The sequence below is a fragment of the Metarhizium brunneum genome, chromosome 3, assembly GCF_013426205.1.
Source record: "Metarhizium brunneum chromosome 3, complete sequence".
Taxonomy (NCBI): Eukaryota; Fungi; Ascomycota; class Sordariomycetes; order Hypocreales; family Clavicipitaceae; genus Metarhizium; species Metarhizium brunneum.
In genome coordinates this window covers 3,698,626-3,721,620 of record NC_089424.1, presented here as the reverse complement: position 1 = coordinate 3,721,620, position 22,995 = coordinate 3,698,626, and the positions used below count along the sequence as shown (strand labels likewise).

The 22,995-nt window shown below is 49.5% G+C and overlaps 8 protein-coding genes across 8 annotated transcripts; 4 read left to right on the top strand and 4 right to left on the bottom strand.

Annotated features, from left to right (window-relative positions):
* Positions 1-1,455: 1,455 nt before the first annotated feature.
* On the bottom strand, positions 1,456-2,554 carry ER (Trans-enoyl reductase; the record flags this gene model as incomplete). The annotated part of the gene is made up of 2 exons (XM_014687018.1): positions 1,456-2,344; positions 2,409-2,554. 2 exons carry the CDS (start codon positions 2,552-2,554, stop codon positions 1,456-1,458), a joined length of 1,035 nt encoding a protein of 344 aa, XP_014542504.1.
* A 541-nt stretch (positions 2,555-3,095) lies between these two features.
* Positions 3,096-4,381, top strand: G6M90_00g063800 (uncharacterized protein; the record flags this gene model as incomplete). The annotated part of the gene is made up of 2 exons (XM_014687019.1): positions 3,096-3,172; positions 3,415-4,381. The coding sequence occupies 2 exons, from the start codon at positions 3,096-3,098 to the stop codon at positions 4,379-4,381; spliced, it is 1,044 nt and encodes a 347-aa protein (XP_014542505.1).
* Positions 4,382-5,293: 912 nt separating this feature from the next.
* G6M90_00g063790 (uncharacterized protein) lies at positions 5,294-6,241 on the top strand (the record flags this gene model as incomplete). The annotated part of the gene is made up of 1 exon (XM_014687020.1): positions 5,294-6,241. The coding sequence occupies one exon, from the start codon at positions 5,294-5,296 to the stop codon at positions 6,239-6,241; it is 948 nt and encodes a 315-aa protein (XP_014542506.1).
* Positions 6,242-8,328: 2,087 nt separating this feature from the next.
* On the bottom strand, positions 8,329-10,583 carry G6M90_00g063780 (uncharacterized protein; the record flags this gene model as incomplete). The annotated part of the gene is made up of 4 exons (XM_066130765.1): positions 8,329-8,930; positions 9,029-9,556; positions 9,594-9,709; positions 9,787-10,583. The coding sequence occupies 4 exons, from the start codon at positions 10,581-10,583 to the stop codon at positions 8,329-8,331; spliced, it is 2,043 nt and encodes a 680-aa protein (XP_065986775.1).
* Positions 10,584-13,292: 2,709 nt separating this feature from the next.
* G6M90_00g063770 (uncharacterized protein) lies at positions 13,293-13,937 on the bottom strand (the record flags this gene model as incomplete). Its single annotated transcript, XM_014687022.1, has 1 exon — positions 13,293-13,937. The coding sequence occupies one exon, from the start codon at positions 13,935-13,937 to the stop codon at positions 13,293-13,295; it is 645 nt and encodes a 214-aa protein (XP_014542508.1).
* Positions 13,938-16,989: 3,052 nt separating this feature from the next.
* On the bottom strand, positions 16,990-17,999 carry G6M90_00g063760 (uncharacterized protein; the record flags this gene model as incomplete). The annotated part of the gene is made up of 2 exons (XM_014687023.1): positions 16,990-17,426; positions 17,495-17,999. 2 exons carry the CDS (start codon positions 17,997-17,999, stop codon positions 16,990-16,992), a joined length of 942 nt encoding a protein of 313 aa, XP_014542509.1.
* Positions 18,000-19,042: 1,043 nt separating this feature from the next.
* Positions 19,043-19,585, top strand: G6M90_00g063750 (uncharacterized protein; the record flags this gene model as incomplete). Its single annotated transcript, XM_014687024.1, has 2 exons — positions 19,043-19,120; positions 19,190-19,585. The coding sequence occupies 2 exons, from the start codon at positions 19,043-19,045 to the stop codon at positions 19,583-19,585; spliced, it is 474 nt and encodes a 157-aa protein (XP_014542510.1).
* A 1,407-nt stretch (positions 19,586-20,992) lies between these two features.
* Positions 20,993-22,659, top strand: ylo-1 (Beta-apo-4'-carotenal oxygenase; the record flags this gene model as incomplete). The annotated part of the gene is made up of 3 exons (XM_014687025.1): positions 20,993-21,025; positions 21,085-21,795; positions 21,850-22,659. 3 exons carry the CDS (start codon positions 20,993-20,995, stop codon positions 22,657-22,659), a joined length of 1,554 nt encoding a protein of 517 aa, XP_014542511.1.
* Between the last annotated feature and the right edge of the window lie 336 nt (positions 22,660-22,995).

Sequence of the window (22,995 nt, the reverse complement as noted above, 5' to 3'; positions counted from 1 at the left end):
CTACCCGACTGAGCTGCAACCTATCCAGCCTGTCTCCAAGGGAGGGAAGTTACTACCCTGAACCAGCTAATCCAATCTTATCATTTTTACAATGTTCTCCAGACGAAAACGGCACTATTAAAGAGGCGCGTGAGGAATATTGTGGAACTGATCTCTTTTGTGAGTCTAGCCTTCGCGCAGAAATAATAGCCAATGTCAAAAAGGGTTTGGCAGAATTCAGAAAATGCAAAAAGGAAAGGTCCCCTTAGAAAAATCCAAAAACTGGCATCATGTGCATATTGCAAGACAAATAACGTGAACCCTTCTAGCAAGAGGCAAAGAAAATAATCCTAGTTAGTTAAAAGACTTTTATTGAGCGAAGCTTTTCCTCACTCCGATTCCCCTGACCGCGATCACGTGTACCAATTCTATAACTATTCCATACGGGCTCGATAGATGGACCGTGACTACGACTGGTCCTCTTACGTCGGTTGTTACGATATATCTCCTGACATCTGGGACTAGGTTAAGGCTAAAAGCCCGATTGCACAAGTAGTTGCGATGGATTTATCAGCCCTCCCTCTGAATTGAGAACAGAGGATCTGTACGGTGCTGTGGTGAGGCAATATTCTCAGGAGCTTGCCTTGGATGCCATAGTTCCTTGTTAGCTCCTTCTTAATGTGGACGGGGTTGCGGGATCCGGGAAGGCCTTTACCCTCTTTGAAACGTGTGCGCGGATTCAAGAGCTCTGGCTCGAGGTTGGACGGCAGAACCCAGTCTTCCGAGCTGCTCCCACAGGCATTGCCGCGTTCAACATCTGTCACGTTATGAGACTCATGTTAACTAAGCTTCTCGATAAAATCATTATTCTTGTTATTATAAGTGCTGTAAACTCTATTTATAGCTCTTTTTTTAATACCAAAAAACTTCCTTTCGTCCAAATTTAACTTTATCCGACAATATTATCGGCAAGACCCTCCACAGTCTCGTGCGGCTCCCTGTTATGGGGATGAAGTGATCTGTATTAGTCACGTACTATCTAGTATAAGCGCAGAACCCTTTCTTTGATAGAAAATGCCTATTTCTAAGCGCTACTAACAGCAGAACAGAAAGAGATATGTTAAAGTATTCTCGCTTATATTTATGAGTTTTTCTTCTTTTATTAACCTATTGCTATATTACATTTTCTCAGAACTTCATAAAGTATCGCGTGACTACGACTTTGGGAAACTTTGAGCATAAAAGACTTTGATTTTCGAGTGTTTCGAGGCACTACAATTATTGAATTTTTCTTAATACTATTAAATAAAGTTTGAACAGGCATATAAGGCTAAATGGAGATGCAAAAGGCCTAATATATAGTCATGAAGATCTACCTTGTACGATAATTACACTATTCGGCAGGTATAACGTCGAGACTATTATCATCACCTGGGCGCCCAAAGCCGAGCACAGCACAGATAGGCAGCTCAATTCTCAATCCCAAGGATTAACGACCAACTTGGACCCGCTGACTTTACCATCAAACATCAAATCCAGCGCCCGCTGAACAGAACCCAACCCTCCCTCAAGCTTAACTGCAGGATTCGGCCATACTTCACCACTCTCCAAAGCTGCTGGCAGGTAGCTTCTCAAATACCAATCACGGAGATGTTGATTCGCCGCCTCCGACACTAGGATGTCGGAATATCCCGCCCACTTCTTCTGCACATTGGTGGGGAGCGCGTTGTCCTCCGGAGTAGGACCGGTTGCGAAGAACAGGCCTCCAGTATCTCGAAGCAACTCACCCATAAGCTGGGTCGCCTCTGACGAGCCAATACTATCAAAGACGCCGTCATAAGGCCCATGAGCCAGAATTTCTGTAACAAGGTCCTCTCTTGGTTGAGTATGGTCGATGATATACGCGGCCTTGCGCCGTTCCACAAGCTCTCTGTTTCTCGGCGAAGAAGTCGTCACGACGTGGTACCCAGCATCCGAGGCATACTTCACTGCCAGTCCGCCAACTGCAGATGACCCCCCGTATACAAAGATCCTTTTCCCATTCGGCTCCGAACGTCCCGCGACGGGCGGCTTGGACAAGCCCATGTGAATTGTCAGGGCGGAGACCACCGTCGCAAGGTTGGCGATGACACCGGAACCAACCTCTAGGGAAGTCTCTGGCGCGAGTCTCACCAGGTATTCCTCTAGGCCGATTGCATATTGCTGCCAGGCCCCGTATTTGTTTTCACTTGCTGCTGTGCCCCAGCGAGCAACTGCGACTCGGTCGCCTTGTTGTACGGACGTGACCCCAGGGCCGACGTCGACGACGGTCCCGGCAAATGTGAAGCCGCCGACAAGAGGGTAAGTTGATTGGAACAAGTCCAGCCTTGGCTTGAATTAGCAACTGCAGCATATCTGCTCACTTTAAAGTTGCGCAGTCAAACACGTACCTTTGAATCTTGGCATCAATTGGGTTGAAGCTAATGGCTTCATTCCGAACCAAGACCTCGCCATGTCCAGGAACCCACACTTCAGTGGCTTCTACCTCGACTGGCGCATGGCGCGTCTTGATGTAGGCGGCTTTGTTCGATGCCATTATGCAGTCAGTGTCAATGGTAAGACTCAGTCACAGACATGTACCGGGTGGTTGTAAGATGCTTAAGAAGCAATTTCATGGGGTCCGCCTGTATTTTATATAGCCTCAAGGAGTCGAATGAGTTTTTGAGAATATTTGTGCTCAGATGCGGCAATAGCCGGCTGTTCTGCTTCGCGGTGCCTGACGTGGCAACCTTGTTACGAATCAACTCACAGTCGAGCATGCTGTGATACACTGGTGATGCGGGCGAGCGCGCGAGTGCTTACAAATCCATCCTGAGCACCGACTTGAGAATTAAGGGACATGGAAAGTCAGATGCATTGACATGCACATGAAGCTTGCGGAGCAGCGCAAAGTGGCCCAGCGCCTCGCATTGGTTGGGACTCTGATTGCGCTAATTTGCTATCCGTCCCTCCCGAAGTTGGCGATGTAGTTGCACAACATTCAACATCGGGGTCTTTTGAACCAGTTCTCAAGCCCTCCCTCTGAATTGGGCCATACATTTCGTCTCATCGCTACAATTAAGTGGAAATCACCAACCATGTTCAACGTTTATGCTTTGGAGGCCCCAGGGGAGGGCAAGTTTCTCATCCCCAGGCTCAACTCGAAAAAATCCAGGTTTGGCTGTAAAAGATGCAGAGATCGCCGCGTCAAGGCAAGTCGCTGACACTCGCAACCCAGAGACTCTAATCATAGCGCAACTATGGGCTAACTCATCCCTGTTTCAACGGTTGAAAGTGTAACGAAGCAAAGCCCAAATGCCAACACTGCAAACGGCACGGCGCAACTTGCATCTACAACCGGGAGCCCGGGAAGCAGCCTTCGGCCTCTATCCCCTCTCTTACTAACAACAGTAAAAGTCGGGTGAAGCAAGTTGATGATGCCACCGAAAGCCGGGAGCGCCGCTTGCTGGAGGTTGGGCTCATGCGCAATTACGTGACCAAGACTGGTCCCTCTATCTGCCCCGACGACCCAACTCAGTCCATTTTCGCGGCAGCAATATTGGAGCAATCCCTGCAGTTTGATGCGCTGCTATACACTGTGTATTCCATCACGGCTCTGCATCAAGCCTGGAGTAGCTGTAGCCAGGACGACTCTACCACTGATCTCGACGTGCACCGACGATACCTGTCCATGGCTCTACGCGAACATCAATCGCTGCTACGCAACATCACCAGTGAAAACATAGACGCCATTTGCTTGACGTCTGCCTTTCTCCGATTTTGTGCGTATGCCATGCTCCAAGTACGCAAGCTGCAGCCGTATACGCCACCCACGCAATGGTTAATGATGGTGAGCACTACGCGCGCATTGTACGAGGAAGCTTGGGGTGTCGCAAAAGACAAGCCCAATAGTATAGCCTACTTGCACCTAAGCAGCTATTCCATCACGCGCGACAACAACAACCTCAGGGAGCAGTGCAAATTCAGCGACTTGGCGTTTGCGCATGTAATGACTCGACTAGCACAAGATGTTGAACTAGAGCCATGGGACGCGGAGACGAAAGATGCATATGAGGAGGCGCTTCGTTTCCTTGGCAGTGTGAAGAGTGTGGTGGATGACGGTGCGGCCAAGTTTCTAGTTCTCAGACACCTTCTCCGCTTCCCGTTGATCATCCCGACGCGACTACTGGACTTGATTCTCGACTCTCAGCCCAGATCCTTGGTCGTTCTGGCGCATTATTTTGCTCTGCTTGTGCCATTCGCGCAAAATTGGTATATAGGGTCGGGGCCGAAGCAGGAGGTCCTCGCCATTGCCGACAAGATGTCATCGAGTCCTCGTTGGAGGCGCCTACTGGACTGGCCGCTTCAGATGGTCAATGCTTGAGGTCGGACGCCGTGAACCACTTGAGATGAGGGGATGGTGAGCTAGCTAGTTGATGCTATGGATAACTGGGGGGGAACATGGAAGGCAATAAAGGGAGCGGGCGGGCCGACGAGTCCGGGCTGAATGCCACTGCTCGTTATAGAGTGCATGAATGTGGAGAATGGACATCCGATTTCTTCTATGTAATGAGAATATTAGTGCCTTTTTGTACCTTGAACAAGCTACATCAGTGACTGATGGCTTCAATGTTGCTACTGGAAATACCGGACACTATCGTGGTTGAGTTATTGGGTTTCACTCGTTATAGCGGTGTCGCGAATTTGTGAAACTCACAACGAAAGTAAATGCTTCATCCCTGTAGATAGGTCTTTTCTTCTATCCAAGAAATCTCTATTCTATTTAATTAAAATAAACATTCACAACTTCCTTCATCATGTCACTGTAGCTCTACCACATTGACGGGCTAGTACCTACTTGGCTTTCGGTTTCGCGAGTTCAGAATTAGGCTAGCTTCGTTTCCCAGGGTCCACCCCGCCAACCCCACATTCGCCCCACCCCCACCATTACTCAATTTAGGTCTCGGTTTCGGGACTTCCACATGTGGCCATTGCTCTCGGCCGTATTGAATCAGCATGAAACACCGACTGTCAGTCCCGAATTATTCAAGCAATGAGCTTTTCCCTCGAAAGAATCCGTCAGTATGGCATTACTCAGCCACTCTTCTGACGAGAAAGAGTTCAATCCTGCAGCTGGAAACTGTTTGTCAGCGAGAAGTGGCGCCATGACACTTGAATACTTCGGTAACTCGAGTATGCCCGAGTCCGCGGATTCAAACTATAAAAGGGTTTATAACAATCCTTCCCAAGATGCTCATACCAATCTTTAAGTACTCACTTTCCTACTGCTTCAATCATGCTTATCCTTATCCCCGGCGTAACTGGCAACCTGGGCCATCATCTTGCCAAGGCTGCCCTTCATCGTGGCCACCAGGTCCGAGGCATGGGCCGCACCCCCGAAAAGTTGGATTCAAACATTCGGCCACAGCTTGAATCCTTTGTCGTGGAAAGAAGTGGTGTAGATCCGGGGTACGACGCGGCATGCAAAGACGTCGATGCCATTATTGTCGCCTGGGCGCCTAAAGCAGAGTTGATTGTCGATGCGCAGCTCAAGCTGCTACGTGCCGCTGAGCGAGCGGGTATAAAGCGTTTCCACGCCTCGAGTTGGAACTTGGACTGGGAGAATTTTCCCCTTGGCGAGATCGAGACATACGACAGCATGTTGATCTTTGCGACCCACGCTCGTTTGACCAGCACCATCCGCCCTACTTACTCCTTGGTGGGCATCCTCGCCAACACTCTCTTCGGTGTGCCGGGCGCAGGTGCCATGGAAGGGGAGAATGCTATCTGGGCCCGAAACACCGACGGCACTCGACTTGTGCGCGTTATGGGTGACGGCAACACCCGCGTGAACTATTGTTCCGAGTCGGACGCGGCGAATTTCAGCGTCGCGCTTATAACGGGCGACTACGGCGAGACTGGTGGGTTTAATCGGTTTTGCAGCGACAGCTTCACGTTTCATGAGCTAGCAGCTGCGTTTGAGAAGGTCCGCGGCGGGAAAGTAGATGTCACTCAAGTCATGGGCCTTGACGAATGCGAGAGACAGTGGCGTGGAATGCGAGCTGAAAGTTTGAGAAAAGGAGAGTTGCGGCAGAAGTGGCGCGAGTTTGTCGGGCTGCAGTATGCATGGTACACGTTTGGCGGATCGAGCGTCTCTGCGTTTGAGCCTGTTGATGCGGCCAAGTGCCCCGATGTGAGGAGGACGAGTATTGTAGACTATATTCGTGAGAACGAGTATGTCTAGAGTCGTCGTGTGTAGAGAGTGGCTGAGACGACAGTATAGATACTATGTAAGGGTGGCATTAAGCCCTAATTATTCGTTTTAGGTATTTGTACTCTTCTACATGCAGACTTTGTATTATTTCGCTCCTTTACAAGACGTGGACAATCGAATACCTCTTATAGATACACTTCCCGAACCGTTATGGCATGTCACGGGCCACAACCCAATGTACAATCCTCCTTACTCGCTCGACATTTGCGAACGTTGTGTAGTAATCGTTCATGGGACATGTGGTTATAAGCTCCTAAAGCGTTATTACACGGAAAGAGCCCAACAGATCGTGAAGCCGAACAAAGGGGTCTCACCGACAAAGGACCTATTGGCTACACACAAATTGAACACGTGCCCGGAAAAGACCCGCGAGTATAGCCGTTTCTTTCATGGATATATAGTGGTTATTATCCCTTTCTTTCCTCTCAGAAAACCAAGGGCCTTTGATACCCTACTCGATTATCTTTGAATTGAACCTTTCCGTTGTAAGTCCTCGATATCAAGCCCTTGTCACAAGTGTGAAGTAGCAGCAAGGAGGCCACTTTACCCTCGGACCATGCCTGGAATATTTGTTGAAGAGGGAAGCGTAAGACGTGTTACATCCATGCAAGTTTTCGGCCTCTGCTATGTCTGCTTGGTAATAGATAATTAACATGGCCTAGGTTGGCAAGACGGTTGGCCATGTGGCTTCCATCACTTTACCTAGAGGATTAAGTAGGACAATTGGTCTGTACTATCTGGGTAGTGCGTAACTATATTTGCCCTGTTCTCAAAGGACTACGGTGACCGCCTCCTTGAAATCTTAGGAGAATTACCCTGATTAGAGAGAGTTATTGAACAATTTGTGGAGGCTGGGGAGAATGATTAATGATACCGTCGGCACCAGGGAATTTGTTTGGGGCAGCCCTGCGCACTGCCTTCTTGGTCTCCGGCAACGTGATGCCGATTACTGATATCCGAGAGATCGGCCTGACACCGAGGGGAGAAAAAGCCTGGCCGCAGAAATTCTGCCTTTTCTCCTGGATAATAAACAAATGTTCTATGGTGCTTAGCAGGTGCTGGAGTGCAGGCGTGCGGTACATCCTGTCTATTCTTGGCCCACTTGACGGGTTTCTATAGTCCAGTTTCCACTGATGAAGCCTCTGCTACTCTTTAGTGGTTACGTAGCAATCTCCGGATAGTTGTGCCGAGCTCTCATGTTGCGTGCTTGTCTATACACTTCAAACTCGTCGTCTTGCCTTGGATATTGCCACCGTCGGTGCAACTACTGGACTTTCGTACAGATATATTTGCATTCTTGGTCGAATGCTGGTATTGAGAGGGGACATGGGTTAGATGCAATTAAAGTAATTGATATATACATGCGGACTGCTTGACTCATGTTTGGTCATGGTGCAGTTTGCATGACTGACAGTCGGCATTGGGCAATTACATACGAGTCAAAGGCTCAGGCTGTGACAAGGGCTAAAGGCTTGGAGAAACATGACTCAATTCATCTAATAACAGTCTTCAGTATCAGAGGTCCTTGGCTTTCCTCAAGTTCTCGTTGACTAAAGTGGTCTTTAAATACAAAAAGTCGGTGATGGACTTTGCCCTAGTCTCGTGACCGTAGCCCTCGTGTAACCTTTCACATTGGGCTATTTCCGTGTAACACCAGCAATTCAATCATTTATAACTTTTGAAGATGCCCCCACGCCACCTTGGTACTGCAACAAGCACTAATAGTCGGAGAAACAATGAGTCAAGTGTACATATGTACTCCAGTGAAAAATTGACCCGTGTGGAACGCCCTGGAGTCGGATCCAATAAGGATGTGCACCTTATTTTTACGATCTTGGCAATAATAACGTGAGTAGAGAGAAATTTGAACGATTCATAATCGGGGCACTTATCTAAACACTTATTTATATTATATGCTTATTTTGCTCTAGCATCTTAGCCACCCCCCGGTTATAACGCAGAAGAACTATACATGTACAGCAATATAGTAGAACAATAAAATTAGAAACTTTTGATTAATTAGAGACCTTTACTCCGACAGCTGCCTCCTTCAACTTTCACACAGCTTGTGCAAACATCATTCTCTCATTGTCCCTGTCGAACACGGTATATACCGCCGACATGAAGGGGTAGCCCATGACGTTGACAGCATTATCTTGGCCAGCTGAGGCGATGGCGAGCGCGCAACCGCCAGTCTGCGAAGTCTTTGAAATCTCTTTCGAAATAACAGTCCTGGCCAGCGGCACGCTAAGCATGGTCCGTCCTTGGTTAAACCCAAAGATCAAGCTGTTATCGCCCGATGCCAGCTGGCAGTTCACCAGTCCCAAGCCGTCCTTCTCCGAGAACGTGGTGTCTAGGGCTCTGGCCAGGTTTTCCATGGAACCACTGGGTATCAGAATAAAGGAAGAGCCAGTGTTCATCGAGGTGAATCCTTCACTTTGGCCCAGTCCCAGATCTATAGACGTTGATTGACGGGTTCGCGGGCGACCGTTGCGCTGCCCACCACGCGCACCACTCATGGATAGTTGAACAGAGCTCAGTCGGACGACAAAGCCGGAAATCTTTCCAGAGTTGTCTCGCTCCATGGGGACCGTCTGGAGCTGGCCCGTAAACTTGGTGCTGTCGATTCCTCCAAAGACAACAGACCCATTGGCGAAGGCTGCACGAACACCCGTTAGCTACAACCACTTGATGACCGGCGCTACATCTCCATATGCAGCTTAATGATGGTTAGGGGCAACTCGGGGATTCACTCACGTGTAGGGTTGAACCAAACGCTAAACAAGTTTGCATTGATCAAGCCCACGTCCTTCATCTTCTGAGGCAAGTTCGCATATTTGGCGTTATCGACCGTCTGCTCGGCGTCCACGGGCCCGACGCCGAAAATGGGATATTGGGCCGAATTTTGCGACACGCTCCCATTGACTGCCAGGCCAACCTGCGCGGCCTTAATCTTGGCATCTCCCACGCTCACAGACGTGCTGATGTATGGCCCGTTGTACGCGTCGCCATTTTGAAACCCAGCCGCGAACCCCGAATTCGGCACCCTCCTGACATCGCTGTCTTTGGAGGGTTCGTAGTCCCCTAGGGCAGCGTTCGATCCTTGGCACTGCTGCTTTGCGAGTTTGCACGCCGCGCTGCCCGCTCTGGGGATAATCAGATCTGAGGAACTAGTGTCCAAGACGCCCGTGATGACTTGGGATGGGGTGCCGAAACCCATGGAAATCATTGGCTGGAACGGTATTCCCACCTCGCGGTTTTCAGAGTGAAGAACGTCGACAACCACTACTTTTAGTTCTGGCTGTGAAGTTGGCTGTGTCACTGGATTTGGAGTTGAGGTTGTAGCTGAGGTAGTAGTGGATGTCGTAGTTGAGGTTGTTGTTGAAGTTGTAGTTGAACTTGTTGAAGTCGTAGTTGATTTCGATGTAGAGGTAGTCTCTGGCTCTAGAGTCAGTGTTGTAATTGGCTTTAGGGTAAAAACTGGCTCCGGCGTCAGAGTTTGCGTTGTGGTTGACTTGAGAGGTGATTCCGTCTCTGTCTCTAGAGCCAGGGTTGTAATTGGCTTTAGGGTAAAGGCCGGCTCCGGCGTCAGAATTTGCGTTGTGGTCGACATGAGGGGTGTTTCTAGCTCTGGCTCTGGTAGGAAAGTTGGTTTCGGCTGGGGTTTTGAGATTGTAGTTGGACTAAAGGTGAATACTGGCTCCGGCTCCGGCTCCGGCTCCGGCTTGGGCAGCAAAGTTGGCTCTGGTAATGTTGGTTCTGGATTCGGCGTGAATGGCTGTCCAGGATATGGCTGATTTGGAACTGATTCCTCAGGAAGCGGTTTCACGGGAAATGGCTCCGCGGGGGCGGGCTTCGTTGGGGGTTTTTCCTCTGCGGGTGTTTCCACGAGAAACGGGTTCAGAGAAAACGGATCCGCAGGAGGCGGGCTATTTGAGGGCCGTTCATCTGGACGTGTCTCTACGGGAATAGGCTGTGGTTGAAACGGCTCTGGCTGAAACGGCTGATTTGGAGATGATTGATCTGGACGTGGGAGCGACTGGCTTGGGAGCGACTGATCAGGAATAAATGACCCGGGAAATGACGGCCCAGCAGGCGACTGGTCAGGAAATGACGGCCCGGAAAACGATGACGGCCCAGGAGAAAATGACCCAGGAGACAGCTGCTCTGAGAATGGCTCATCATACTGTCTTGGACCCAGCCCCAGCCCGAGAGCCGAGTCTAGACTTGGAATCGTCCTTGGACCTGGACGTATAGTTGCAGATGCCACATATTGGGCGAAGAGGATGGGGGTAATTGACTGATAGCGCATTGTATCGGTTGGCACTTGGGTTTACCTGCAAGTCCAAGGTTCAGAGCATTGAGACTTGTCGCAAGTGCAGCGTTTATATAATAAGTTGTAGCCTTGGATTCCATCGGAGTATATACACTCATCTATCGCTTATCCGTCGAGGCCACGAGTCAGCGCAACAACGCGCCGAAGCTAGTGACAAGGGAGCCGTTGCCCCAACCTCAGCTGACATTCTTCCGCATGGACTTCTCGAAAAGTTTTCAACAGGGTAAATTGTATGTATGTATATACGAAAGATAAAACAAGATCCCTGTCACGGAAGGTTTCTTCAACGGAGGATTGAGAGACCCACGCGGGGTACGGCGTTAGGTCGGAAATGGAACTTGACGGCAGATAGATTTTCGGAACATGCCTACCCCGGTTAGACTTTGCGAACGGGTGTTTCGTTTGAGGACTGACTCGTGATGCTCGAGCGCTGTGGTCATTGTAGCATGCCTCGCTAAGAGACACGATACCGTTGACGATACCGTTCAAATGGCGATGGAGTGCCTGATGAGGATGGAACGTAGTTCCGAAATTCCGTCAATTCCTTTTAAGTTCTGTGGTCCGTATTTTGATGGTTCGCTAGCTGGTGTTGATCATAGCGTAGTCCGTCTGGTAGCTTATACCAAGACAACACTCGGTAACCCGAAACCCGCAGCATCATGTCACTTGACAAAACCTCTCATATACCTCAATACTACGGAATCGCTCATTTCTAGCCCCCAACGACCTCTCATCCCCGTGACTATTCAGATCTCGGGATACACTTTTCACGTTTTGTTTGCCCGGAAGATTTGCAAAGCCAGAGTGCCAAGACTGGCTGAAACATGAACACGAACGGTCAGATCTCACGGCATTATAAGTGCTTGGCAGGGAGCTATGGGCTCTTCCACAAGATCGCCAATCACATTGGCCCCCGTGCGTGGATTGCTACCAAATTCAGCAATGACTATTGCCATTCGGCCCGGCCGACCGTTGGAAATTGAAGAGCCGAGCTCCCCACCACACGCCGTCTCAGGTTTCTAGAACCGTGTCCGTGCGTGTTATGCTTCACAAAACCCGTGGATAGGGCTGCAGAGATTAAAATCGTGATTAGACCTCATGAACTGTTTGGACTGCTCATGTCTGACCCCACCTATCATCCTTTTCCAAGCTCAATCTACACGTGGTGTGGTGGAGTTCATCCTCCAAGGTTTGGCTTGTTGAGTGCCCTTCCGAGGGGGATTTCTACACGGTCTGCATATAATGTGGGTGTACGTCCCCCGGTAGTTGTGAATTTAGCAAATAAGGTACTCTTTACGTCATTATGCAGTTTTAACTTTTTTTGGCCATCGTCACCATCGTGCGAGGTCGGCAGCGCCGTTCCTATCGCGTTGTTGTTGGGCACACGACGCGGGGAATCTGTATTCTCATTCTAGGGTAGGTGTCCTATTGTAGCCAATTCAGAAAGAATCTTTGTATGAGAGAGGAGAGGACAATTTAGCCAAGATTTGTAGCACGCCTTTTTTCATCCGGATACATGTTGTTACAATGTGGCCGGCTTTATCTAAGCTGGAGGCCGGGTTAACCACGAAGGCGATCCCGTGGCGGACCAAAACATGTAGGGCAAAATAGTCAGCACAGCGTCAATGCATCAGTAAGAGAACAAACAAGAGGTTCACCGGACCTTGATAATAGTGAGTTAAGAGGCGAGTGCAAGCTATGCAGAATTTCTCTCTAGATAGCATACTAGTCCTTGTCTTTCAACACTATCATGTCAACGATTCAAAGTTCACTTTTTCGCTTTTGATTTGATCATTGGTCGATATCTGTAACGTATCACTGACTTAACTCCCAGCTAATCAAGTCTTATTTTTTATTCCAACATAAAGCCTGGCCTTATGCATCACGTGGGAGCCGCGTATTTACCCATGTCTCAAGAACATGTGCAGAAAGCATACGCGTGAAGGCCTGCATCCTGCGGCTGACATTGAAGACGTATTAACTAACCCGCTGTTGGCTGTCTTGAACAAAATTATAGCCAACGGCGAATACCATTCGACATACATTCCCGCACAACATTCCAACTCTCCTCAAGTTGAGGAAGAATGGTCGATTGATCGGAACTCAGTGACATCATCACCGATTGTTTATCTTCTTTTTCTCACCAACAGGATCTGTCAGAATTGGGGTCGATAATGCCTGGCGATTGACGCACCGTGTTTTCGTCACAAACTTATTTGAGTTGAAAGTCTGTCCCGCACTTTTTTTTGACAAGGCCAGGGTTATTCTCAAGACGATCCGGTACTTGATGGACCGAAATGCCGATAACCACCTGACTTTAGCTCCTTACCTTTAATGAAACTCTCTTGGCATCATACCAGCTGTTGCTATTGGGAGTGGATTCACCAGCGTTGCAATCGTTTCGACAAACTAGCACCTAGCTTTGGTTGGAATGCTACTATTCCGTCACTGGATGTTGACAAGCATCATTGCCTCGCATTTCCCGTAATATGTGCTTCAATTCGATGTAACAAGCCGATCGCTATCCAGTCAATAGAACTACATTGTCAAACAAAATGAGGGGTCCCTAATTTCCACCAACTACCTAGGTAGTCTTGTGAGTCTTCGCATTTATCCTCCGCGCCTAGCATGGAATGCGAATTCCCTCCCGTGATCCAGCCTCTAATCTTATCTGACGGCGTCGACCTAGCTAGTTGAGCTGCTCTGGTTGGCGTGCGTTACATTGAGCCATTCTTGATGCAGGCCATTATATATGCCTTTCACGTCCTGCATCTTCTTTGCCAGCATGCCTTTTGCTGTTGCATTGTCTAGTTTTTCTATCATGGCTGCAATTGACCTCCCGCTAAAGTAATTATTGTCTCGGTTGTAGAGTGCGCGATGCCGTACTTGGTCTTGCGTTTCGTGTCCCTGAACCCGGAACACCTGTTCGAGGATGTCAATGTCTTCCCCGAAACCAAACAGGTCGCGGGATTCCTCGTGAGTAAAGAGGTAATAGAACTCGTGGAAGCCGGCCCAGGTAATTGCGCTTAAACACAGACTGCACGGCTCGTGAGTTGCGAGGAATATCGTATCGTTGCCTGGGTTCGGCCGGCAAGCTCGGTTGGGAAATGTAACGGTGAAGTATTGCTGAACGCAATTCAGTTCCCCGTGCAGCAGTGGCGAGACGGTCCCGTTGTTCGTGGATATGGTGAGCGGCTGGAGGTTGGAGCGAGAGAGGATGGCCGCCCCGAAAAGCGGGTTGCCCAGCAAAATGGCTTCATGTGTTATGGGTACGATAGACGTCTGGATAACTTGAAGAAGGGTGAGGAGAAGATGGACTGTGTCTGGCATTGTGACGGGGAAAGAAAGTTAACATGTATAATTGGACTGACTTGGTACGGCAAACCAGACACAACTAAACAAATCTTGCACCGCAACGAGGTGGACGTTTAAAGCAGATATATGATTATCGAAGTGGGCATTAAATCCCCATGCCTTGACATGTTGGGTCTGATCGGGCTGGTGGTACATGCCACATAAATACCCTGGTCAGGGGCGTCAGTTGCGGTGAAATGTCAACTAGTACATCGCTGTTAGAAAAGGCATTTAGGGGGGCAACTGACGAATACGAATTTGATGTGACAAGACGATGACCGGCCAATTGTACCAAGTAAGCTCTGCGGTTGACTCATGCCCCAACCATTAGGGAAGTTGTCGGCGGCGATTCCCGGAATTGGGTTCGATCTTTTGACCCCAAGTTCGACGCATAATTCGGCATAATATTGGCACTAGGCTCAAATTAGCAGGATACAACATATAAGTTTAAGCAAAGGCCCAATAATTTATATATAAACTTCCATCTACCCTTGTTCACAATGCACTAAGCTAGCAGGGGCAGCTTTAATACCTAAAAAAAGGCTTAGATACTAAGATTTACGTGAAATCTTTCAGAAATTCTTTATTAAAAATATCAGCAATAGCTTTACGCTAATTTCTTCTGATTAGGGTGATTAATATTCTTTTTTTGCTCAAATCTAGCCCAGATATCGCGTTTTTTTACCTGTCAAAGCAATAAGAATAAGAATAAGGCTGCGATATTTTTACCTAGAAAATTAGTAGGGCAATAGAACAATTAAAGAGATAAAAATCATTGAAGAGTGCTGAAAGCCCTGAAAGCCCTCAAAAGCCGGGAAATGGCTGTGGGACGGTACAAAGTAATATTGTGCACCTTAAATGCGTGGAGAATGTACTGACCAGAGTCGAAAAGTTGACCTCAATTTTTTGACCCGAATTCCGCGCATCACAGCCTTGGTTAAGTTAGTCCAGGTTTGGTCAATCACGAGACCCCCTGTATCACAGAGTCGATTGACGCTTTGACATCACATGCAGGGAGACCAACGCCCAGGAGGTGGTTACATTGGCCCGGCTAGTGCCCGTGTAAACTCAACATTGAAGTGCTCTAGGTTTTTACAGTGGGAAGTCAAAGTATTTGCTCACGTCCTCGTGCTGGGCTAGGCTAATTAGCAATGTGCATGCAGTCTCTAGCCCTTCCCAACTCCAATAACCCTGGCCCTAGTTAGAACCAGACCACCCTTACCTCATGATGCCCTCTTACAAGGTCGGTGTTGGGAACACAAATCCGTAGCTGTGTTACCTCGGAAAACCACGACTCACGGCTCTTCCAGCTCACCACAGACATACTCTCTCTAAACTCCGAGTACTGCGGAGTACACGGTTAGGCATATCCGTCGCTGTTGTCTCCCCTCTAGCCTACTGTCTCAAAGAGTCGACCCATACATATCTAATGCACCAGCGAAGCTGCCGGATGCCTGTCAGAGCAATGGCCAAGGTTCAGACACAAGTATGCTAGAATCCAGCTCGCCTTTCTCATACCACTTCTTAAGCCGGCACACAAGTGCTATTGGATTGGATCTGTGAATACCGGCGGTGGATTCAACGCAAACGAATCTTTGGCTGTCTGTTCCGACCCCGCGCGAAATCAGGGAACTGAAGCTCAGTCTCACATCTAGCCTACTTGGTAAGGATCGTCGCAATTCCCACGCTTGGGGCTACACGAGGCTGATGGTGGCGCAGCCTGAAAGCCACGAGCTGGGTGGGAAGGGTTTGGCTGAAGACGAATTCGCATACGCGGACAAGATGATTCGTGGCGACCTGTCAAACTATTCGCTTGGCATAATCGAAGCCAAGTCATCTTAAGACTTGTTAAGGAGCAAGGCTTTACTGATGAGACACGAGCGGCTTTGCTGGTAAAGAGTTTCTCGATTTTTGATATGGCAAATCACCAACAACGGGAGTAAAAGAACAATAGCGCCAGCTTCGACTGTCGCCGAGGGTTACCTATCGCAGACACGAAGTAGCCGAGGTTAAGAATCTTCTGGACGACTATGCAAACGTTGAGTTGGTTGATGAGGCTTTGCTGGAGTACACACTTGCGTTAGAACATCTAGAGCACTGTAAGCCGCGCAATTGCAGGGAGCAGACTCGTTTGTTAGCTTAGCTAGACACGTTGCAAGTTCTCGGTCATCTGCGCGCGGGGAGGTCGAAGAATATGGAGAGGCCGTCCGCGCGCCAAGTTGCTATAAAAGCAATAGTTGAGAGTTTTCAGACTCTCAATCATTTTTACAAAGCATAAAGAATGAGCCGGACAATTACACTACTTGAGAAGACTAGAAGCATCATGTCAGAGTAGTTATCGGAACCACTAAACATGGGGCAAAATGATGCAGTAATAGCGTCGCCCAGCAGAATATCCCCCATATCTAGCTTATGAGCGCGCCCTATTGACTATCTTCTTCTGTATGGCCTGATACCTTCCCGGTATCGGAGATGCTTCACTCCAGAAGGAAGGGGTCTCAGTAAAGGAGTTAATGGCTATTCTGACATAGTCTGGGAACTCCGGCGGGGCACTTTGGCCGAACTTCTTGAATATGGCCCATTACTCTGTGGAAAAGCAATCTATTGGGCCCGGTGTAGCAGAGGGGCCAGGAGCTGGCTGTGTTGCGCTCGCCCCGGCCGTTATTGGAAGATCTACATGTAGTCGGGTTTCATGCTTGATCAAGTAGGTTGTACAGCCTTGCTTGGTCATGTTTTTTCGACCTCTGCCGGGCTGTGTCCCTGGATCCCAACCGCCCCAACCGGCGATATCGATGAGGGACACCGATTGCGCTTTTACGAGGGGTGGACGGCGATACGGGACTATCAATAGATTGCTATATATAGATGCAACGATAGTACGTACACCGGGACACTGATAAAATAACACGCGAGAACTATCAAACGAGTCTTTTTCAATGCGGAGCAAGATGCGGAGTAACTAGCTGACACATTTTATATGCATTTAATTCAGTTATCTGTATCGTACGTGATGGATTTAAGTTTTGTTCTACCCCTGCGTTTCCATCTTCTCCCGCAGCGATTCCGCCAGGCGCCGAGTATCCTGCGAGAATCGCTCATCCGAGCTGAAGAATGACAGCTGTTCCTTGAAAAGGTTCCATTTATCCATGCTCCATATTTGACGCATCCCATCTCCTACTGCAGTACCCCTGCATTGGTTGTAAACCCACTGACGAGGCTGGTCTGGCTCAAGCCATTGGGCTGCGGCAATGAGATCAGCCTCGATTCGGTTTGGCCCACCCTGGCGGCGCTTATTCAGGTCCGGATATGCGTAATGGGTAGGCAGAATGTATTCCAAGGCGCTAGCAATGCTGCAGTCGATCAGATCGAGAGACGTGAGTCGTGAGATGAAGCCCTGAAGATTCTTCCAACGTAGTTGGAACTCGCTCCCCGGCGTTTCGACTTCGGAAAATGGGTAGGCGAGTTCTACAAGAAGTGAATATCACTAGTTAGTAATAAAGACCAAGTGGATTACGGGAAACAGCATGGCGTACCCTCAGCTTCACGCTGGAACTTTTGCGCCAAGTACTCGACTGATGGGGTACCAAATGGCCACAGGGCGAGCATTCTTTCGAAAGAGGGCTCATTTGATGCTTCAACATAGCTGAGATCTCGTACTTCGTGCTTTGGCATTGCCTTTAGGGCCTGGAAAAGCCCGACGAGGGCGTCCTGCACAGGGTGGCCCGGGGGATATGCCGAGCAAACCCTGGCTATAGCTCCGACAATCATGGAGATTTGTCGGGATGGATTTGGCCCTACAAGGTATATGCTGTCCTTTTCTTCATCCGTAAGGCTGAATGGAGGTTCGCGCTGCTTGAGCTCGTTGTATCTCCTGTTAGTTTCTCCAACCACCCAGTCGTCAATTCTCGCCGCGGCCTGCACCGGGCTTGCCTTCTGGGTGAGAAGAGAATTGATAATTTGCTTATAGGACAGATCCTCGGCGTTGTCATCCTCGTCAAAAAGGCGGGGGTCGAGAGTGGCAACATTATCGGCAGCCATTCTGATTCCTTCTGCCTCGCGAGCTGGTGCTAATGCTACGTTGTCAGGTCGCCCGTCGTCGGCGGCAAGAAAGAGAGGAAGAGAAATGGTTGATCGGCCAAAATGGTTCAATTTGTGCTGTTAAAATTGTGCGCAATCTGTTGGTAATGACTTGAGTCGTTGTAAAGTTTGTATGGGGTAAAAGAAATGCCGCAGGACAAAATTTGCTCGTTGGTGCGATCCGCCTTGACTGGCGACTTAAGCTGTCAATATGATGCTAGGGATGCAAGTATCAAAAATTGTCAACGTGTACAGTTCTCCAATGATGACAAGTAAATACCGTATTGTCCACGAATAGGAGTTCGCTCCGCATGGGCCGACAGAAATTTTCTCGATGCAGGTGAAATGTCCGAGACTCCCCGGATCGTGGATGATTTCTTTGTTGCTGGTTTGCTTCGCCTCTCCAATAGTACCTGATACCCTCGCTGCCGATGCGTCACGAAGGTTGCGCTTCGTGTTATGGAGGCGGAGTCGTCTCGTATTAACACTGGCAAAACAAGACAAGACGTCTTGCACGAGCTCAGCTGAGACCAGGATTGTGCTATATCGAATGGGGCAATAACAATCGTACAAACTAAATCGATGTTCAAAAGGAGAGATAACGGTGATTTATTGCTCGGACGTAGGCCGAAATCTTCACGAGGGACCACTCCGGTAAGGCCGAACCCATGAATAGCAGGCGAGCAAGTTCGCCAGACACCAATTCGATTGGTGGATCTTGCCCTACGACTTATCGAACTTTATTCCATAACGCCTATAGTTGCAATGCCTCCTGTATAATACGATTCTATCGATTCTTAGATGCCGATGTGGAGCAGGCACATCACTACTGCCGGGCGTATTATCGTAATATGCAAAAGATAAGACATGTTGGGAAGCAGACCTGTGTAAGTCAAATAGGTTTTCAATGTATATTTAAACACTCGTATTCCGGACAGGTTTGACAGCTTGCCATAACCTGCATCATCAACGTTCCTCTTACTGACATCGATATACTCAACGCAATGAAGTTTCTTGCTGTTCTTTTGGCTGCCGCAGCCCTGAATGCTCCTGCCCTCGCTGGCCCTGTCACCCGGGCTGATGTACGTTACGGTCTTGCGATTATCGATTCCTAGATGCATTCCAGTCAAAGCTGACACACGTATCTCTAGACGGTTATTTGCGAGCCTCGCCAGGACACTGAGACTGGCAAAATCAAGAAATTTACAGTTGACGTCGGCGTAGCCGAGGATCAAGCCAAGAAGGCTGGTCTTACAACTGGCAAAAGCGGTGATCCGCACAGATACATGAACGGGGATAATATCAATTTTGGTATTCATAACTGCGACAAGGAAGGGGCCATTCTTTGGGAGTATCCCATTTACTGGGTTGGCAAGAAAGCAGAGTGGAAGAAGGATGAGAAAACCGACAGGCAGCCTGGCGGCCCTACTCTTATTCGTGTCGTGTATGCGAACAACAATGGCAACATCGTGTACTGCGGTGTTATGACTCATGCCGTTGTTAACAGCAACAATCAGGGAGAGAAGTTCTTCCTGAAGTGCACCTGAGTTCAGGTTGAGAAGAGACTTGACTAGGATCCGTTGCAAGCAAGACATGCCTGGTTTATAAGACTCTGGTAGTACTATCGCTCTTCAATCATCAATGTCTCTTATTATTCTCCAAATTAACAAGTTCCGAGCCGTTCAGTGAATGAATAGAGAGTGCTTCTGCAGAAGCTTGTAGGCCGATTGTGGGAATTGCTCCGATGATGCTGATGGTGCCTGAGAACTCCCGACAAGAACAATCTAGAAGTAATGTAAGGCTTGGCGGTCCTTTGGGTCGTGCAATGGTGCAATGTGCCATTTGGTAAGCCACCAATTGATAGAACACCACTTCAAAGCCTTCTGTAGTCTTCCCCGGAATGAGACTAAATCCACACAAGATTTCACAGTCGACGCCTCATATGGCGTAGATGCTAATAGGCTGTAAGTGTGCTCCAGGGATAGGATGCTATCTTCGTCATCCCTGTTGGCGAGAAAGTGTAGCTTTTTCCTGCTTGCTGTTGTATTTTTATCCGAATTACTGTGTGTAGTGCCAAGAAATCAAGCAGCAAGACAAAGACAGACATTTTCAAGGATTTGGGCCAACTACTGGCTATATCCTATCTACTTGTTGCAGTGTTGTCGTTTAGTGTGAACAAGTCCATCCCTTTAGAGCAGTCAAGGCTGCAACGATACATCTTTCCACGATCGGGGCTAATAGGCATTTTCTGCCGATCGACATTGATTATCCTCACTTGAAAACCACTGGAACAAAAGTATCAAAAATTTAATCACGAGCATATGCCAGGGTGAGATTTACACTTTGATGGCATGTTAGGGTTAGGGTTTTGTCAAGATGTACTCGTTGACATATCAACACCGCATTGCGGTTTATTTGTCGGCTGATAAGGTGGAGCGCAATTTGAGGCTACAGTAGTTTTAGTGGATGAATCTGTCAAAGGGGCATCGAATGTCAAATTACTGTCCAAGGCAATGGTCGTGTGCCATTGATTCATGACGTGGCCGACACACGATTGGTCATCTGGATCCATTTTGATTCGGGGACGGAACAACACTCCAAGCCGCCGCACTGTCCGAACGGCATCTCTGCACAACATTGAACCCCAGACGCCTCGACTCCTCCCGTTTGCCACTAACCCGGTTAGCTACAGAATGACAAGCGCAAAGAGGGGGCGCCGAAGACGACATCCAGACAAAGGGGGCGATCCGAAGCCAAGCCAGCCGAGGCATGGTCTCATGTGGAGAATGTCCTTCTGGATGGACCGGAGCTGGGCCAACTGTGTGTGCGGGTGAGGCTAGCATCATGGTCTGCCAGCTCGGATTCTGAATAAAGACCAATTCGCCTCGCAGCCATAACGCCCCCTTCTGTGCAACCACACGCGTGTAACCGGCCAAGCATCATCACGGTCCACAATGTCGTACAGCTCCGAGGCTCAGGTCGACGAGGTATGCTCCCTCCTGTCGCTCTCCTTGCCATCATGCCCACCATCTAACCTGTTGCACAGGCCTTCAACGCCGTCTCCAATACCTTCAAGTCCAACGCCACCAAACCACTCGAATGGCGCATCAGGCAGCTCCGCAAGACGTGGTGGATGCTCGAAGACAACCGTGAGCGCATCGTGACGGCCCTCAACCAAGATCTCAACAAGCACCGTCAAGAAACCCTCCCCGTCGACGTCGCCGGCATCCAGAACGCCTGCCTCGAAGCCCTCGCCAACATCAAAGAATGGACCAAGGACGAGAAGCCCCGACGAACCGACCCCTTCAACTTGTTGGGCGGAGCGCGCATCCGCAAGGAACCCAAGGGCGTAACCCTCATCATTTCAGCCTGGAACTATCCCTTCATGGAGCTCTTTGAGCCCATGCTCTCCGCCATTGCCGCCGGTTGCACCACTATCCTCAAGCCCAGCGAGTTGGCGCCCGCGTCTGAGAGGCTGATTGCCGAGATTGTGCCCAAGTACCTCGACCAGGGCGCCATTCGAGTCGTCACCGCGGGGCCGAAGCAAATGAATTATCTGCTGGAGCGCAAGTGGGATCACATCTTCTTCACTGGCTCGACCGCCGTGGGCAAGATCATTTATGCCAAGGCCGCGCCGAATTTGACGACGGTGACGCTGGAGTTGGGCGGCCGGGGACCGGCCATTGTGACGCCTTCAGCAGATATCGATTTGGCCGCCAAGAGAATTGCAAATGCGAAATTCATGAATGCCGGACAGGTATGGTGTGGGCGCCAAGGACGTGACAAGGAGCATATTGCTAATAGTGTGTAGATCTGCGTCGGCGTCAACCATGTCTTTGTCGATCCATCCGTCAAGCAAAAGTTCATCGCCGCCCTGAGCAAGTACTTTGACGAATACCGCTCTGGCCAGTCCCGGCAGCCAGCCTATGCCACGCGCATCGTCAACGAGCGCCACTACAAGCGTCTCGACAACCTTCTCGAAAAGACACAGGGCAAAATCGTCTACGGCGGCGACCGCAACCCCGAGACACGCTTCTTCGCACCCACCATTGTCGACGGCGTCTCCACTGACGACTCACTCCTCTCCGAGGAGCTCTTCGGCCCCATCCTGCCCATCCTGGACGCTACCCTCGAGCAGGCCATCAACTACACCGTCCAGCATGACCACCCCCTCGCCCTGTACGGCTTCACCTCCTCACAAGCCGACAAGGACAAGATCCTGCGTCTGACAAACTCGGGCGGCGTGTGCTTCAACGACGCCATCCTGCACATGCTCGTCAAGGATGCTCCCTTTGGCGGCGTCGGGGCGTCTGGCATGGGCGCGTACCATGGTCCCTTTGGCTTCAAGGAGTTTACGCACCTGCGAACTGTGGTCAATGTCCCCGCGTGGATGGAGTTGCTTCTCAAGGTCCGATACGCGCCCTATACCGACAAGAAGGCCGCTGCCATGGTGCGATCTACGGGCGCCAAGACCAGTGTGCCATTTGACAGGAACGGCAACGACGTGACTAGCCTGGCGGGATTGTTGACAAAGTCTGCCATCGCCGTGCTGTTCTTTGCGCTGTTGAAGTGGAAGGGCTGGTCGGTGACGGATTTGATTGCGAGCGTCAAGGGGAAATAGGCTAGCGATGCATCCATATGCATAGGTGGCATTGGGACACCGAGAGGGGCAAAGACGAACTAAAGTGAATGGAATATGGGATGGGATGTATTAATATGCTCTTGACACTGGCTGATCTTGCTTGAAGGCTGCACTCTCAATACTATAAACACCTGTCGGCTAGTAAACTATACGTGAATATCCCATGTCACTAACCTAAAATTGTGCTTTCGAATCCACGAAACCGGAGGAGGAACCGTTTGTACCAAGGCGTGGCGTGGCGTGTTTGGGGCCATCCTGACTGCAATAACCGAGTTCAATACTGCACAGCTGGGCCCAGAGACGTCGTGGGACCTT